Source organism: Chionomys nivalis, chromosome 16 (assembly GCF_950005125.1).
Source record: "Chionomys nivalis chromosome 16, mChiNiv1.1, whole genome shotgun sequence".
Lineage (NCBI taxonomy): Eukaryota > Metazoa > Chordata > Mammalia > Rodentia > Cricetidae > Chionomys > Chionomys nivalis.
The window spans coordinates 43704144-43716994 of NC_080101.1; the positions used below are offsets into that span (position 1 = coordinate 43704144).

The 12851-nt window shown below is 40.2% G+C and overlaps 1 protein-coding gene across 1 annotated transcript in view; it reads left to right on the top strand.

Moving 5' to 3' along the window:
* Positions 1-815: 815 nt before the first annotated feature.
* The window catches only part of Nkain3 (sodium/potassium transporting ATPase interacting 3), a 567950-nt gene continuing 555914 nt past the window's right edge, over positions 816-12851 (top strand). The window contains exon 1 of the mRNA XM_057790889.1: positions 816-1263. Coding sequence (XP_057646872.1) covers positions 1210-1263 — 54 coding nt within the window. The 5' untranslated portion in view covers positions 816-1209. The remainder of the gene's footprint in view (positions 1264-12851) is intronic.

A 12851-nucleotide genomic window follows, 5' to 3' on the forward strand; every position in this document is an offset into this window, starting at 1 on the left:
TGCGTTTATTTTAGAAATACCTCATTATTATTAAACGGCCTTGCACGGCCCTCCCCTTCCCCTTGTCAATGAATGTCTCAGTGTAGATTCCTAGGGCACTCTGAATTAGATCCCTAAGTCAATTTTCACAGTGTCTCTGGTCTCTGAGCTCCTGGGGGAACATTATTCTCTGCTGCGACCCTAGTCAACTTTTTCAAGATTCCAGCAGGGGCGCCCTGCAAGAAAACAGTGACCATGACCTGAACCCAGAGCTGCGTGCCAGAAGCCTTATTGTACCGCCCCTTTGGTCGTGCCCACAGCCCCTTCCCTCCTTCCGCGGTGGCTGCATCCACTGTCTGGATCTTGCCATGCGTGTGTAGAGCGCGTTCATTCTTAGCTTCAAGTCTCTGGGCCATTCTTCCCCACACACCACCAAACTGAACTTGTACCTCCCCGAGGTCCCTTGGTTAAACCTAGCTCCCTGTTTAGCAGAGGTTTTCAACCCACTCTTCACACCCGAAGGGAAAACCCCAAGGCCTGTGACCCTGAAATTGCTCCGAGCACCACGGACGCAAATCCCCGGGGGCTTCCCAGATTGTCACTCATTCATATTCATTAGCTTTCTCTCAATCACAATCTCTTTCTCTTTCCCCAGACTCTTAACAAGACAAGGCAATCCTCCCCAGCGGCTCTCTCTTATACACACACACACACACACACACACACACACACACACACACACACACACACTCACAGAGAGAGAGAGAGAGAGAGAGAGAGAGAGAGAGAGAGAGAGAGAGACTAGCACGCACACAACGCTCACACGCCTACTCAGACAGCCCACCGCACTTTCTAGACGCCCACCTCCAGCACACTCCCCTCCCCTAAAAGGCATTCACCCACTCACCAGCTGTAGCCTCTTCGGTCCCCCCGCCCTCCCGTCCGGCTCACCCTCCCCACGAAGCAGACCCGCGCTCTAGGAGGCAGGGACCCCAGGCAAAGCAGCGGCTCGGGAGCTCCGCACTGACCTCCGCCTGCCCTGCGTGCAGATTAACAAAGGCGGCAGCGAGCCCCAGTCCGACCCGACTGCCGCGAGCCGAAAGCTGGCCACGGGGCCCAGAGGCTGCCCAGGCGGCGAGCGTGCAGCGCGGGGTGATCAGAAGTCACCGGCACCGGTGTCTGCGCTCGCAGATCTGTCTCAAGCCGCGCTGCTGGGACGCCGGCCACACCATGGGCTGCTGCACCGGGCGCTGCTCGCTCATCTGTCTCTGCGCGCTGCAGCTGGTAAGTGCCCCGTTGAGTCCGGGTTCTGGGAGCAGACCGTCCTCCCAAACCGGCTTGTGGAGGTCTCTCCTTGGATCCGCAGCTCACGGCTAAGGACCCATGAGCATGCTGAAAGCACTGGAGGGATCCCCACCCTCGCTGTCCCATCCAGGACGTGTGTGCCTTCGGCCCCTTAGCTCTTGCCCGCAGGAGGGCGCGGTCTTACTTCTGGTCCGGTGCGCTGCGTCGCCGCCACGCTGTCCTAGGGCAGCTGGGGTGGCGCTCCGGGAGAGTGATTTCCCCGCCCCCCTGTCGGACACCTGGCGTGTGCACCCTCTGCAAACCTGCTGAAGTTGTAGCGGGGCTCAGGGCTCGATCTTATCTGGACGGTTTTCAGGAGACAGAATGTTTAATTAGAAGCTGGCGCTTCTGAGACTGCAGGAGCCTCAGTTTTCTGGTGGTTCTTCCAGCAGTTGGAAGGTGATAGTTGAGGAGTCCAGGACTGGATGCGGCTGTGCTTCGGAAGCACAAGTTGAGCCTCTGCCATTTCGTTTCTGCTTTTGATTATCTTGAAATGTTGCATGTTCGAGCTGCTACCGGCTGACAGCAGTCTTGGGGCTTCTCTTCGGTTTGGCGCCTTGCCCATGGAATGGGTGGAATCGGAAGTTGGTAACCAGGGTGGAAAGAAAAAGACCTTTCTGGCTCTAGGCAAATCCTCGCGATCCTTTTGTTATCGGGGCTGACACTGGTCTGTTTCATGGTCACCAGAAGTCAAGGCTGCAACCTCCGGTGCCAGACTTTTGTGAGTGAGATTAACTTGCCCTCTGCAACGCATTGCATTTGCTTTGTCGCAAATCTCAGAGGTGTAAGTAGGGTATTTAGTCAAGCTAGCGGAGAAGCTTTCCGCGAACTTTACCGGCTGTAACTCTAGCAGGGCTCATTAATCCGGCGATGTAATGAGTTAGTCTTTGTTCCTGAAGGCTTTTATACGTTTCCACTTTTCCAGTTTTGCCAGTCTCCCCCTAAAGCTTCATCTTATATGTGCTCATTGTTCTTTAATCCACGCAAAAGACATAAATTCGTAAGCCTGTTGGACAACATATTCTGCACTATGAGAAACAAGCACCAAACGTGTTTATTGTGTTTTCTTGAAATATAGAAAACTGCACGTGAGCTTTTTTTCTTCAACCTTAGGGAAAAAGTCACTGGATAACTTACACAGTGATTTTTAGAAATGAACTTGACTTTTAAATTAGAAAACTGAGTATATTCGGTCAACCCTTGATTTTTATCTATGCACAGAAACATCTGTGATTGTCTAATTATTGTAAGCAATATGAAGTTAGGATCAAAAGTCACTCTTTGTAAACACTACAAATGTTTAGCACTCAGAAGCGGGAACATAGTTGCTGAATTTATGACAATGCCTACATTCTGTCTGTATAGCGTTTCTCCACAAACATCTCTTTTGACTCCTGAAATTACTCTCTGGAAGATACCCATTTCACTAATTTGCCCAAGAGGAACTCATAAAATTAAACTCCTCCCCCCAAAGTAAGTTGTTGTTCTGTGGTAAAAGCAAAAGGGTGATTATAAGCATGTGAGAACTAGATCCTGACTAAAGAAAGCTTATGCGTTGTTTCAGAGAGAGTTTCTATTGCTATGATAAGGCACCTACCAATCCATATCACAGTCCATGACCAGCATTAGGGTGGGAACTCCAGGCGTGACCTAGGAGCAGAAACTGAAGCAGAAGTCACAAGGAAAGAAGCTTCTTGGGTTTCTTCCCGAGGTTTGCTCAAGCTGCTTTTTTTTATACACACTCAGTACCACTAGGCCAGAAGTTATAATACCACCGAGAGTGAGTGGGACTCCCACATCAATCATCAATTAAGAAAATGTCCAGGCCAATCTGGCAGGGTTATTTTCTCACCTGAGGTTTCCTCTTCCGAAATGATGACAGCTTGTGTCAAGTTGAGAACAAAAACAAAAAGTCAGCTAGCACACTTTTTTCTATTGCTTTATTATACCACACATGATCACATTATTTATATAAAGGGTTTATAGTGGATAGTTGAATTCATAGTTTTGACATGAATATTGGTTAATATTTTTATTTGCTTTAAGGAGAAAAAGGACACTGAAACAATATTGGAATTTCATGAACACTATGACCAGATTTATTTTTCTGAACTGTATAATAATTTTCAGGCACTGAAAGATAATTTATGAATTTTGTTTGAGAATGCAGTGGTTACAGATAGTACACATTGTAGTTTCAGCATCCATTACTAAAATACGTTTACTCACAAATTTGTTAAGATCATTGCTCAGTGTACAATAAGTCACACACCAATTTGTAAAGTTTCCAGTGTCTTTGCTTTAAGCAGTCCCACTTCAGTTACTTACAGCAAACATTTGCATAATATTTCTACTATTATAAAATAAGAGACACAAAAATCTTTAAAAGCACAGATAAAGAAGGATGTGTCAAAAATAATTATAAAGGAATGAACTTTATGATAAGTTTTGAATCCCTGGTTATTGGATATCCATCCACCTTTATTGATGTAATAAGCCAATTGAACCAAATTAATAAATCCAGACTGAATCTGTGCAAGGCATTTTTGGATGGTCCCAGGGGAAGAGGAGAAAACCACTAAGAGAAACCATGGGGGAGGGGCCTTTTAATGCCCTCTGGAATGAGCTTTCTCAAGGGCTAGGCCTGAAAAGAGAGTAACTGGGCTGGGTGGAGCTTCTCAACACTTCAGATATTTAGCATTTCTGTTTTGATTATGATTTATTTGAATGTGTATAATTCAATTTACAATAATAATTATGTTTGATAACTGTCTCACAGAAATCTTGAGAATTTAAGAAATAAACTCTCTGAGCCCATGTTGGCCTGTTCCAGAATGCCTTGTGAAAGGACCCCAGCTTCCCAGGCCTGGCACATTTCCCACTGAATACAGTTCTCCCCTGTCCCTTACACCCCCCAACTCTTGGAAGATGGGGATTACGAAACCTTAACAAGCACTGGGATGAAGAGAGGATGCCCTTTGTCGCTCAGACATGATGCAGTGACGTCATATAATAACAGTAAGAGTCAGCTATACATCACACCTGGATAGCCCAAGAGCTCCTCTTGAAACCAAAGAAATGGGAGGTTTTCTGTGATCTCAATCCATCTCATTTGAACTCCATTGGGCTTTCCTTTTGAGAGAAAAGCACCAGCATGGGAAATCTAACTAGCCAGAACTTGCCATTTTCAGGTGGCTAATGTTGATGAACTTTGATTTGTGAACTCTGTCTTCTACCTCACTCCTTCTGCTCTAGTTTCCATTATTGCCTTTCATCCAGGCAAACATATGTGTTACATGCTTGCCCCGCAATTCGCATTTATGCTCTGACTTTGCCAGACCAGATTAAAGAGAAGATGGAAAGAATACAGACAGGGGCACAGGAAACTTTGTAAAAGTGGTTTTATCTAGGAAAGGCGATTTGTTTTCAGTTCAGTCATCTCTCAAGTCACCAAAGAACTTTTAGGGTCCTCATTGTTGAGGACCCTAATGAGGCATATGTAGATCTAATCTACATGGGAAGTAGAAAATGACAAGATCTCCTGAGTAAATTGGGAGCTTGGGGACCTTGGGAGAGGGTTGAAGGTGAGAGGAGAGGCAGGGAGAGGAGCAGATAAAAATGTAGAGCTCAATGAAAATCAATAAAAAAGAAGCAAAAAAAAAAGAACTTTTAAATACATCTTATGCAAGGACGCTCTTGGTGCTGCTTGTTTGTATAATAGCAAGTAGTCTACTATCAGGCGTGTAGGGTCTAGAGCAAAAATGAACACCCAGTCATATGTATGCTAAATCAGCTTTATTCACCGTATTTAAAAGAAACTTAATTGTGTGTTTTAAATTCTTCCATCCCTGCCACATGGCATTTCAGAAACATTTTCTCTGAGCTGCCTCAGGAAAGTGTTGAACACACCACGGCAGGCATGGTTCCCACAAAGTATTAGTCATCTTCAGCATCGCAGACATCGGACTCAATAACACTAGGCATGCTATTGCTTGGGGAACTTATTATATTTTGTATTCTTTTACCACGAGAGCCATATTTCTTGTCAGAACTAGTAATCAGCCCATTAAAAGTCAGAAGTATGATGACATGTTTATAGTCACGGAACCCCTAAGCGATTTGCCTAAACAAGCAGCTATTAACATATAGATGGGCTGTATGTTTTGTTTTAGACAGCAATCTCCCCAGTTAAGGAAAATTAGCATTTACTTGCTGTCAGTGAAAGCAAAGTTTCAAGACTTTCTATTCTAACTTCCAGCCATATTGTGAGCAGAGCACCTGCGATATTCGAAGGCTCACATAAGTGTGTTGGTGCATTAATGGTGGTGCTTATCCGTGCCGAGTTCTGAATTAAGTCCTGTGAAATATACTGCTCTCCTCCCAGAAATACTGGACAGTATGGAAACATTTTTCATTTGTAATGTAAATTTTATTTATTGACATAGTTTAATTAAATAGCTCTCTTTATTCTGTGCAGTATAATTCCCCTTTAAGGATTATTTTATTTTAGGCATATTGGTGTTTTGTGCACCTCATGCATACAATGCCTGTTGAGACTGGAAGAGGGCATCCAACTTCCTAAAACTGGAGTTACAGAAGGTTTTGAGTTGCCCCAAGGGTGTTGAGAATTGAACCCTTGTCCTCTGGAAGAATATTCAGTGCTCTTAACTGCTGAGACATCTCTTCAGTCTTGCAATGTAATTCTTATTTTTTTTTTGCCTTTATTTCAATATTCTGTTCCATCCTATGAAACTTAAAAAAGGTTAAGAAAATTAATTTTTGGCTGATAGTGAGATTTTGTCTGGTCTGGAAATCACCTTGTATTAGCCAAGGCTGAGAGTTGACCTACACATCATATATAGAAGAATGAGCTGTGCTGTTACAAACTATGGGGCTACAGGATGAGGTGGGGTGAAGGACAAAAACATAATCCAAGAACAGTTTCATATTTTTGAAGAAACTGAAGTCACAAGACTCTTGACTGTTTCTTGGAATTTTCTCACAAGCACTCAGAAATCTCCCCATATGACCCCACTTTTGGGTCGTGTTCAGGCAGCAGTTGAGGTAATAACCAAACTTAGCCATCACAGAACATATTATTATTATATGTGATATACATACATGCACACACACTCACACAAACACACACATATGAATACTGATACTTTTGTTTGTTCTCCTGGAAACCAAGTCACTTCATATCATAGTCTTTATGAAAAGGCTTCTGGGTCATATTTCATGATTTAGCAACAGAGGTACTTTATCTCATGGGAATTATTAATAATTTTATTGATTTAGCACAACACTAAGCTAAGCCTTGTGTCTTTGCTTAATCACCAATAAAGTTACAAGGCAGCTTGCTTTTATGAAGGCTAGTAAAGAGACCATCTAACTAGTAGAAAATGGATAGGAATTCTCTGAGATGAGTTATGCCTTCTACAAGTGACAGGTTGATGTACCCAATGTTAGGATCTAATTTGAAGATGTGGTCTTTATTAAGGTTGTTAAATAAAACAATTAATATAGATCATAGGCCAGTATGGTTAATGTCTCTGTAAAAGGAAAATTTGTACAAAACCACGCGCAAGCACAGAGGAAGGTGAAGGGATGTTTCCCAGAGAATGCTAATGAAGAATGGGATGACAGTGAGCCACTGGGGCCAGAAAATTCAGAAACTGCAGGCAAACCACCAGGAGCTAGAAAGAGGCATAATGCTCCCTACTGGACCTTGACTTGGTCATGTACTTTGGTCTGTCTGAACTGTAGGACTGTAAGTTTATATATATATTAAGTTTCTCAAGTGTATTAGGCTTGAGGTTCTTTATCAAGTGGCTCCTTCACGAGAGTAGTTGGACCAGAATGATACAAGGGACTTAAGAGGGACAATATGGTTGCATATTCTGAATAGCACAAGGTTTGAATGGAGTAGCACTCAAGTGAGGAAAGTTGTCTGGGTTCGGAAATCTTGGAAAGACTCTGGACTTGCCTCAAAATTATCAAGGAGACAGATGTTTCATTTCTTAAGGTAAAGAGAATGGAGTTAGACCTCCTAGGCTGACTAAGTCACTGAATGTATTGTCACTATAAGCTTTGCATATGTGTTGATTTCTTTTGGAGGCTTACTGGCTATCAAGCCATGGAGTCAGTCTGAAGGATTCCTAAAGACTGTTTTGATTCCAACTGAATGTAATTAGCCCCCATAGGGAGTAGCGCTATTAGGAAGTGTGATTTTGTTGGAGTAGGTGTGGCCTCTTTGGAGGAAGTGTGTCACTGGTGGGAGTGGACTCTGAGGTCTTTGATGATCCTTCTCCCTCATGAGTATTAGAATTTTACAATTCCAATTGTATGCACTGAGCTTCTAGAACGTAAATTTCTAATGAAGAAAATCTATCAAACTTTGTTTTATGAGAAGAACATACTTTAGATTTGTCTTTAGTTGTAAAACAGAAATGCATATGCCCTTTCAGCATTGAGATCTCTGTCCTAAACATCCTTTAGAATGGAAATTTTGCCCCAGTTTTTACTTTCTGCTCCACCTTAGCTTTATTTCTAGCTGGCCAACAGTGAGCTAAGGTACTTGGACTCTAGAGCCAGCTTGTTCCAGCTGGGAAGAGTTTACTATAAGGTTTACAGAAATTTTGTGAGCCAATTGTTAAACATAGTTTTATTAAAGATTAACTATATAAGCTATAATTAAATTATTTAGAAACAAAAGTAATGCATATTCAGAAGTCAACATATTTACCATCTGGGCATGATTTACATTTACAGTACTGTTGGGTATAACTTTCATACAGAAGTTTGCAGTTTACTGAACATTTCATCCAAGTTCTGCATCTAGTGCCATCAAATTGGTAACAAAAATTCTATTATGGAAGAAGTATTTCCATATGCAAGCATACAAATATCAAGCTACTCTGCTGTCTTATAGAGCCCATCATTAAACATTTACTAACAAACAGGCGAAGTCTTTCATCAGAGGGTCAGTTTTCTGTCTATCAATGGTAACTTATTAAAAGGCCTTTGATTAATTCTTTATACAATTAATTTATGCATTAGTTAATTCATATGATGAAAGCATAATGTATAATTTAGATATTTTGATTATTTCTTTGAGTGCATCTGTAAAATTATCGAGATATAATGGACAAGATTTTATTTTAAAAGTTGCTGTATTGACTCCTACATATATTTAAAAAATAGTGGTATTGACTTCTGAATAATCATGTTCATCTTTCTCTAAAATGTTCATATATTTTGCTGATGTATAAGTAAGTCAGGAATTAAAAATGACTCATAGGTTTTATTTCTAGGCAAATGACTAAAACAAGAATCCTTCCCCATGAGATACTCATTTCTGCTTATTTTGTATTGACTGGGTCCCACGAGCAAGGACTAACTCCAATACACAGTGAGCTGTCTGTATTATTGGTCCTAATTAGTTCTTCCCATGAGGATGTCAAAGAATCAACATCAAAAGGATTCAAATGTCTTTTTATACCCACATCTGACTTTTCAGCCTGGAAAGAACTTCTATTTTCCATTGTCTCCACATTAAATAGTAAACATTTAACCTTAAAGGAGATCCCAAGAAGTAGTAAGCATACACTAAAAGGTATTTAGTATATAATACTTAATATCTGATATTTTAAAAAGAAGTCATTGATACAACATGGACCCAATCCACTTACATCCAGAATTTGTTTGCTTCATTCTTTAAAATGTCTTCAGGAGGCAGGTATTATCATATTGTCATTTATAGATGAAAAAACAGAAATGTGAAAAATTAAGGAGTGTATGAAGTGATATATTTTTCTTATTTGTACATCTCGAATGCATGAAGGCATATGATGCTTTCAGTTATATCATAATATGTAGAAAATGTGGTTAAAAAAAACTCCGTGGAATGTTATGGCTGCTTTAAAATAAATGGGCTAATGCCCAAAGATGTTACAAAGTGTAATTATTTTAACAAGCCATTTCATCACAGGAAATGTGACTTTTAAAGTGTGATGTGGATGACTTGAGTCCCAACTAGGTATGTTGAACTCTTGGAAACAGCTTTTGTTTTGTTTGCAATTTCAGAAGAAAGTAGCTTTTCTCATTAGTGATATCTATTTTTAGGGTCCCTCAGGAGGTACCCTGTTGCATTTGAAACAAAAGATTGAAACACAAGCTATCTGTGCTTTTTGCATGCTCCATTTTCTCTAGCGGATGAACCACTTCTGACAAGCTTTCTTGCTGCCCTATATAACCTGTTAATCCCACTGGGATCTGTATTCACAAGTGTCTTCTCTTCTGTAGAGTTGCAGTCACTAATCCTTTTTGCTGTCTGACAAGAAACTCTTACTTGGCCTTCGAGTACTCACTTGCTAAAAATCGGAATGTTATAACCACATCACTGAATGGATGGCTTAAATGTGGGGCCTCTTAGAAAGAAGCATTAGACGAAGGCTTGGAACCATTAAGGGACTGCCAAGATCCTCTAACAGGCTTTTCATCTCACAGAGAGCTGTGGTTGGAAGCAAGCAGATGGAGCTGTCCTTAGGGATCCCTCACATGTAAGCCTTGTTGAATCATTTCACAAGTAGGAGACTGAATGTTTTATAACATTTCACAGTCCCTACATCATACGGAAGATCCTTGGTCATCTATTATTCATGTGTTTGTTTGGCTGGACCAGGAGTGTCTTAACACACTATTTTTAACTCCTTCACTACTAGTGGTAATTTTGTTAGAAGGCAGAAGTTTGGGGGACTTCAGTATAAGAAATATCATGATTGAGTAGCTCCCATTTTCTTTTAGAACTACCAAAAGTATAGAATACTGATTTTCTTAGTGTATCTTTCTATAATGAAGATGAACTATCTTGGCATTTGAAAAAATCAGGATGAATTTTATTTCAGATAATTTAGTCACACTACATTTAGGTCATTTTCACATATGGAAGGTTGTACCAAGGCTAAAGAGATATTTACATTTAAATATATTTCAGATGTATAAACTTTGCATCTTTAGTTTTTAATTGTCACATAAAAGTTTGATTACACAATATAAATTAATAAATTTTACTGATAAAAAGTTTCAAGTGCCTTCAGAAGATTGACTTATGTAAATAAAACTTCATTCTTTGGACTTCATGATAATTTTCAATTAAGAGGTAATCGAAATATAGATTTAGAGTGATCAGATGCTTTCTCTGAGATGAAACAAAAAAAAGAGAGAAACCAATGAGACACTTCTTTTCTATAGGCCTAAGACTTACCCTGAGGGATGGTCAACTGATGAGAGCCAAACTCTTCAACCTGCTCAACAGAAGCTGCCTTTGTTATGGGCAGGCAATGTATAGCACTGTGCTGCAAGTTAAACAAGCAGAGAGCAGATCTGAATATGAGATCACTGTTCAGGAGCAGGCATATCATAATAGAAACAGATTGACATTAGAAATAAGTTGAATGAACTAAATATGAATGAAAAGAGTGCAGTGAAGTAGGACAAATTTAATATGCCTCATCTGCATCCCTAAGGAATACAGCCATTGAACATTTGTTGAAGTCCCTGGTATTTAGATTTCCTGATTCCTGTTCCTCCTCTCAAGTAATTGGGAAAAATGATGTTTGGGATGGATTCCATTATGCATTTATATATAAACTCCAGCCTGGGTAGTGGTGGTATTTTACAAGAGCATAGTAGACGTGATGATCTGAACAATAACAAATTACAGACAAAAGATGGGTCAATTATATAATATTTTAAGCAACAAATATTAGATCCCAAATTTGTCAGCATCCTATGTAGCAATTAGCAGGGAGTTCTCAAAAAGGAGTGGTGACTTTCTAGTTCTTACAGTGAAGTATTTTGAAATACATATATATATATGTGTGTGTGTGTGTTTATTACTCTTCATATATATATATATATATATATGTTAAACTTCATCATCAGAAAAGTAGTTTGGAAACACATGTAGTTGAGATGGGAAATGAAGGAATTCAGACATTGGTTAATAATGAATTATTAAAATTTCAAGCAAATGTGTCAGAATACTCAAGAAAACATTCCCTCACCTCTTTTCATCTCTGTTTCCTTCTCTCCTGGAACCACTGTCCCATTTTGTGAGTTCTGACTCAACTCACTTGATAAGCCAGTTTTTCCATATATCTGTTGTCTTTAGTTCTTCAACTTTTTTTTACAGTTATCTTTTTATTAGATTAAATATTCCAATTCTTCTGCACTGTTTTCCATAGTGATAGTCTGTCTCCTATGTGATCAGTTGTGTTAGTGAGATTTTCTACTGTGTTTTTTATTTGCTATGTTGAGTTTATTTCTAACTTTAGTTTGTTTTTGTTTTCTTCATTATTTTGATATCTTTATCAAATTCTTTTTGAATAACCTTACTCTTCATTTCGTCCATTTGTTTGGTGTGTGTTTTCTCCTAGCTTCTTCTTCTTCTATTCTAGTCTTTCCAAAATCTCTCTTCCCCTGGAAGCTTGAAGCAAAAAAAGAAACTACACGAATAGCTTTCATTGGTCAGACGCACATTCTTAGGCTAAGTGATTTACCATGGCAACACAACGGTCGAAGGCCATAGGAACAAAACTGCAATTTGGGGGGGGGGGGACACAGTGCCCCACGACAATTTTTAGACATAGATCCCGAGTAGACTGACTAGTGAAGAATTGGCATGCTTTTCTTAGTAACCTTGGTTGGGCATCTGGGTCCCTGAACTTGTACTTGACTACAAGGTTTTAAACTCATGATCTATATGCAAAAGGCCTTTAGTCTAGTTTGAACTTGCTCTGAGGTGAAAGTGAGCACCTCATTGTCACCACAACTGACTCTGTTGAACCTGTAAATAATATGCTTAAGTCCTTTCTTTAGAGGCAGGAAGAATGAACAATAGAGCAGAGTGCTTACTAAGAAACTAGGGCCCCTTTTCGCTCTACTATGATGGTTTCCAAGTTTTCCTAGCTGCTCCCAAGGCTTGACAGCTAGTAAGCATTGATTTCTTTCTATGCTATAGGACTGTGTGGATAGATGTGTACTTAGGCACATCTGAAGCTAAATTAGCTCTGCCTGCCCTGCTGATCTCTGAATAGTGTTTTCCTGCTAAGAATGATGAGAATACACAGGTGCCCATGCTGATAGTAGGTATACTACATTATTGTCCAGCAGCTGCCAGCTGTGACTTGATATGTCCACTTGTCCACTGAGATTCATGGCATGAATTCTATGGCTCCCATGGTAGCAGTCTGATTGTGTCTCCCCAAAGTTCTCTCTTATCACATGTATACATGTATTTCTTTTCTTTTCTTTCTTTCTTTTTTTTTTTTTGAACATGGCATTCTAATGGAAACTCTCGGGGGCTTCCTGAGGCAGTGTTTTATAATCTGTCATTTCCTCCCCATATGGCTGAGAAATTTCTAGTAAAGACAATTTTGAGAAGAAGTGGATTCAGAAACCAATACCTTGTGGTGAGTGTCACAGATTACACAGGTGCATAAAAGGTGCCATTATAGAAAAAGAGT